Source organism: Siniperca chuatsi, linkage group LG13 (assembly GCF_020085105.1).
Source record: "Siniperca chuatsi isolate FFG_IHB_CAS linkage group LG13, ASM2008510v1, whole genome shotgun sequence".
Classification (NCBI taxonomy): domain Eukaryota; kingdom Metazoa; phylum Chordata; class Actinopteri; order Centrarchiformes; family Sinipercidae; genus Siniperca; species Siniperca chuatsi.
In genome coordinates, this window is record NC_058054.1 from 3,968,782 (window position 1) to 3,974,781 (window position 6,000).

Sequence of the window (6,000 nt, forward strand, 5' to 3'; positions counted from 1 at the left end):
ATATGCTTAAATTCTGTATTCTCTATGACCGAGTACGGTCACATATCTGCAGTGACAAATACTCCTGTTAGCACTGCTTATTGATTTGGCATAGTCTGAATCTGCAGTGAGACTGCAATATTCAGCTGCCTTTACTAACAGCCCTAAGTGTAGATATTTAATTTCAAAGTAAAATGTTGTTTTTCAAAGATCTGCAGACACAGGTCACCCTGCGTTATAACATTAAAAGCCTCGGAAATGATTTATGTAACACAACATACAGTATATTCAAGTAATTGCATGTTTGTGTGTGAAGTTGTTTTCTCCCCTCAGGTTATCACCAAGCTGATTTGAATCACCTGAAACCCTTTGAATAGGGAGATTAAGGAAATGTAAGCAGGCCAAACCATAAACTGGCAACATAGAGGCTCAAAAACAGGTTTCTGTTTGAGAAGCTTGAGGGTAATTGAAGTTTATTTATAGGTTAAGGATCCCTTCCGGACAAAATTACTCGCAAAAGGACATTGCATTTTCACTTCTAATTCTCAAAAATGTACATCCTTGTGGCTAAGTGGGCCGTGACGCGTGCCATTTACTCACAATGTCAAACGCTGAAAAATCTCCTAAGTCTATTAACTCTCTCACACTTCTCCGTGTTTCCAGTCACTTCATGTTGTACAACAAAAGTGTAAAAAGTAGTCACTGTGAAAACTGTGAGGTCTCTGGACTATCCAGAGTAACCTGATTTTCAAATGTCACTTTTCAGTGCTGTGAACACTATAAACAAAAACCCATTCACCTCATCTGTACTGGGCTGGTTAAATAAAACTCAACGGACAGATATTTTAAAATGTCAGCAGATAAAATCAGAGCTACCTGCATGATTTTTGTAATTTAGGTGAACTGACCCTTTAAAGTATCCCTTAACAGAGTGGTGTGAAAAGGACTCCAATGTAAATGTACAGACATACCATGAAAGATACACATCATCATATCTGTCTTATCAGTGGTGAACTTACTTGGAGATCCTGTCCATGTTTGCAATTTGTTTCTGGTTGCGGATGACCTCAATGGCCGCCCACACATACTGGACCACCTTGGGGTCCGCCTGCCTCTTCTTCACCACACGTGACATGATTTCCTTATTCATCACAACTGAGGGAAACAAATGAAAAATATAAATAAGATATAGATGTATTTGCTTTTGTTCTATGAGTGAAAAGTAAAATCTGCTCGTTATTAAGTTAGAAAGCACAAATGCTCCAATATAATTCCAGACAAGTATGATTAACGGTAATATTAAAATATTTCCAAGCCCGACAGAATAACAAAAACAGTGGCATTAAAACAGACAAAATATAAAAAAAATATTGTTCTCACAATGAAGTTTGTAACAAGTCACTATGCTTTAAAGCACAGATACGGCAGCACACAGTATCTGTTTCATCAGCCAACATCTGGTCAACTAAGCAACTATTTGCTGGCCAAAAATCATTTTTACAGGCAAATATAATGAACACACCCTTTTCACAGCACTGTCATTTCTTTGCAGGTTTAGCCAGAGTGGTATAGTCACTTAAAAGTTTATGACTCCATAAAACAAGTTTACAATTCATTGTCAAGAGAGCATTTTGTGTTGTATTGTCCTCCCTCTAACAAAACATACCATCTGCTGACGTTAAATGTTTTATTTGTGCTCAGCTGATATTAGACTAGCATATCATCAAGACAGCAGGGAAACACAAGTTTAGGCTGTGCAGAGCAGCTTAACAGAAGCCTGTTAGATAACGAGGCCAGTGTTTCCCTTCCAACTGATATGCACAGGAAGAGAGCGCACAGTGGTCAGCAGGGACGACAAGTGAACACAAAGACCAAAGACTGTGCACAACCATAAGAATTTCCCCTCGGGGATCAATAAAGTATTTCTGATTCTCAATCACATGTGACGGTCAGCAAAGACATTACTGACCATTAAGTATGATCAAGTGGGCGATTCAGCCATTTGACACTTGATGAGCGGTCATTTCATACCTTCCAAGCACTCGTCATTTTTCGACTGCATGCACTATAACAGCCACGTTGACCATAAAAACCAAGGACTAAGGAAATGCTGTGAGTAACAAACCAGTTGTCTTTAGGACTATCTGATGCAGCTCTGTTGTTTGCACTGACCAACATGTAAACAAGAGTATCTGCCCAGACTTGCTGAGAATGGCTTACTCGAAAGAAAAACATCTTCCACCATCCTCCTAATTAAGCTCTAGGCCTCTGAGACAAAACACCTAGGCGATTTGTGCCTAGGTTTTTTCGCGGTTAAAAATAAATAAATAAATAAAAATACTCACATAGTCAAAGAAAACTACTGTACCAACCATTAAAATGTGGCTGGACGCCGTAATACCTTGCATTTAGGAGAAGATTCGTTATATTTGAAATTAGAAGCCAAACTACATTTTACATCTTTGTAATATTTCTCAGTATCATAAAATATGAGAGAAAGACATACAGGGAATTACGGTGGGTTAGGGTGACAGGGTGGAATAACTGAGGCTCTGTTTCCTTTTTTTTGTTCCCTGAGTTTATTTAGGCCTAGTTGCTAAATGTACTGTTCCCATGTTTTTCACTTACTGATTGAATGTCAAGTGGATACTTGTATAACACATACTTTGCCTTTATAATTGTTAAACTGAGCAAAAACTAAATCATTTTTAAGCAGTTTGCTTCACAAAATATGTTTGAGATGTTTGTGTCTGGGTCTTTTATTTCAGAAGTAAATGCAATCACAATAGTTTGAAAGGCTTTGAATAGTAATAATGCGTGGTAGCTTTGATGCAATGACAAGTCCAAGAAATATTTGTTGTGACCCTGATCATCACTCTTCACATGCTAGGTGGTTTGATGTTAGTCACACTAAAGCTGCAAACACCTTTTTGCTGCATAAATAAATTTTGAAATACATACATTTAGAATTATACTGACTACTACAATTTATTTGAACCTCATATGTAAGCCTTAATCATCCTGAAAAGCACTGACTACATATAAGTGGAGAAATATTTATATCATGCATTGTTGTTGTTGTTATTAGGAAGACATTCTTAATACCTCAGACCATTTCTCTCCGTGCCATGTGGACATCAAAACAAATACTGCTGTGGCGATGGATGCTCAGAAAATGTCAGAGGGAATTTGACAAGGAAAAGTCTTAGACCTTCAAAAGGTTCTGAATAATACTGCTTTGCCTCTTTACTGTGGTGCACAGGCCTGTCCTTCGCCAAATATCATGAGAAATTCAAATCCAATTTTATGCGGTCCTCCTCTAAACCATCCGTGAAACTAAAGATGTCACTTTCAAAAATCGCTGCCAAAAGCTAACCATAATAATGCTTAGAGCATTTTTATATGAAGGAAGATTCTTGGCTTTAGGGCACTTTGTGGTAGAAGAAGGATGTGACAGACACTGAGAGGATGTTCATCTTCACACTTTTCTCATTAAAGTATGAACTGTGGTTTAGGGTGGAAAAAAAGCATGCAAGAAAAATCTACATATTTGGTGTTGAGAGCATATAAGCAAATCTCCAAACAATAAATGCAAAAGCTAAAATTAACACAAAGCATGTGGTCAGTCGCAGCAAACAGGCAAAATATATTATCTAGAAATGTTGTGTTTCATGTTTTGGTTGTGATCAGAGTAGCGGTTTCTTAAGTTCATATCGTGTGTGATATAATCATCTACTTCAGCATAGCATTTTATATTTGTGCTTTGTTTCAGACTGGTACAGACTAGATCTGAGCCTGGGTTAAAAGTACACAGTCAGCCTGATACATTTGGGTTGCAAGTCAGGCTCACCTAAAAGAAAAAAAGAAATCACTGTCACCATCTGGACTCCTCTAAATGTGTGAATCGTCTATCTCTGTTAGATTTATATGCCTATTTTTTATTGATTCAAACATTTAAATGTGTCTCTTTTATAAATTTCACAAATTATAAGATGAAACAGTGTTGGAAAATGACACAAATCAGGGAGAAACTGCACAGAAAGTTAAATAATAATAATAATAATAATAATAATAACTACAAATAAGAAAATACTTTGCTCATAATTGTCAGACATCACAAATTCAATGAGTGAATACAATGCGGCCTCCGGAAGTTAAAACAGGATTTTGACACTCGTGTCACTTTGAAAAAAGTGAAATTAAAGGTTTTGCTGTGTCTGTCAAAAAAAGCATAAGAGGTAGGATTGCTGGTAACAGTGTGATTACTCAGATACTAACAAGGAAACACTAAAAACATATTTTTCCCCCACCAGTGAATAAATATTCTGACATTTAGGTTAGGGTGCACATTGTGCTTAAGGCATAACTAGGAGGCATGGTGGAACAACATTTTCCTCTCATCTTGGCTTAAAACATCACAGCACTCTTGGTTAAGAGAGCCACAGTGATTGGGAAATAAACCTTTTTGCAGACTTTACAGCATCACAACACAGCTGAAAGAGAAAGAGGGAATGGGAGAAGTAAGGTGACAGTGACTAACGTGAGCTCCCCGATTCCGCGTCAAGTGCCGCAGGAGTGAACGAGGGCCACCTGTGCCATGATGCCAAGGCAGCATGGCCACTCCGGCACTCCCTCCTCCTCCATATGCGTCTGCTGGGCTGGCATGTATACAACACAGCCAGCCTGCACCTCTGTCTCCGGAGAGCTCACACTACATGATGACAGGAGGACGGTGCTCCCCAATCAATTAGGCAAGGTGTGTGACACTGGAGGCTAATTAGAAGACAGGTTGAGAGGCTTTTGTGGCTCCTAGGATAAACAAAGACTACACGGCGCTGTTGGTCTCTCTTTAGAAAGACTGCCAGCTCATCCTAAAGTTACTCCAAGTCAAGAACCATCCCTGTTAGTTATGATATCGATTAAATCAACTATGACTGTCTCACACGTTGGAAGGATGCAGTGCTGTCAAAAGATTTTAGCATCTGCCATTCACCGTTAGCCAGCTAATAGCAACCACACTGACACTGACATGAGGAGGCCAAATGTGTTGTTCGATGAAAAGAAGCTCTGGATTATCGCACTGTTATTTAAAACTCAACAACAAATCTCGTAATTAAATGGCATACTAAACGCCACTCGTAGATTTGGCAACAAAGAGGCAGCCGTGGAAGGCCACGGGCATAGCCATTCAAGAGGCTGAATCTAGCTACTAGCAGGCTAACGTTAGCTAACGTCCAAAGCTTGTCAAGACAAAATGATCGATTTAACTTGTTCTAAATAACTTAAACCAGCCAATTTACAATGCTTATAGATTGAGTAATAGCATTAAACCCCGTACAAGCACGTAAAATCCACGGTTGGCTGTCAAGCAGGCTATCGTGGTGAGTTAATTTTTGTTAGCGATGCTAGTAAACTGTTACGTAGCTAACCTTAACTGGTTGGTTGGTAAGTTAAACCAAAGCTAGCCAACTTGTCAGCGAACCTAAACAAGATTCACAGTCAAAGCGACAAGCTAGTGGTATTTCGAGTACACATGAAGCTCCATCCGTCGTCACAAAACAGCGAAACACAGTCGGCTAACTAGCTACCAACTCGTTTGTTTTGGAGGGCGCCATGTTCACAATCCTCCATCACGGGATAGGAAAGGCAGCTACGGCTAAGCTAACGTTGCTAGCGCCTGTAGTTGCTGACTAGCTGGCCGCAGTGTTGTCATTGAGCGTGTGCCATTTTCATAAGAATAAAAATCAAACTCACCTTTGCTACAGTGTCACTAACACACGGCGCTGCAGGAAATCCGCGAAGGATTGAACGCGAGGCAGCTTACATTAGTATTTTTCGGGCTAGTTGAGGCTGTGGATGGTGGTTTGTGTCCAGCTGGCCGCAGTACAGCAGCGCTGGGCTGGGAGGTAAACACAGACAGCGCCAACACAGCCGAGCGGAGCTGGTGAACCAGAGGGAGAACTCTAGTGGTTGAATCCGACTTACTGCACCTAAAACCCGGGATGATTAAAGGGGCAGTCC

At 39.8% G+C, this 6,000-nt stretch overlaps 1 protein-coding gene across 6 annotated transcripts in view; it reads right to left on the reverse strand.

Annotated features, from left to right (window-relative positions):
- Window positions 1-6,000, reverse strand: part of zmynd11 (zinc finger, MYND-type containing 11) — a 34,633-nt gene extending 28,633 nt beyond the window's left edge. For 2 of the 6 annotated variants that reach the window (XM_044219320.1, XM_044219318.1), the window contains exons 1-2: window positions 5,734-6,000; window positions 999-1,134 (exon numbers count right to left, since the gene is read on the reverse strand). In XM_044219320.1, coding sequence (XP_044075255.1) covers window positions 999-1,129 — 131 coding nt within the window. In that variant the 5' untranslated portion in view covers window positions 1,130-1,134; window positions 5,734-6,000. Of the gene's footprint in view, window positions 1-998; window positions 1,135-4,519; window positions 4,651-5,408; window positions 5,588-5,733 lie in introns of those variants that run through there. The other 4 variants (XM_044219319.1, XM_044219315.1, XM_044219316.1 and 1 more) reach the window with 3 other exon arrangements.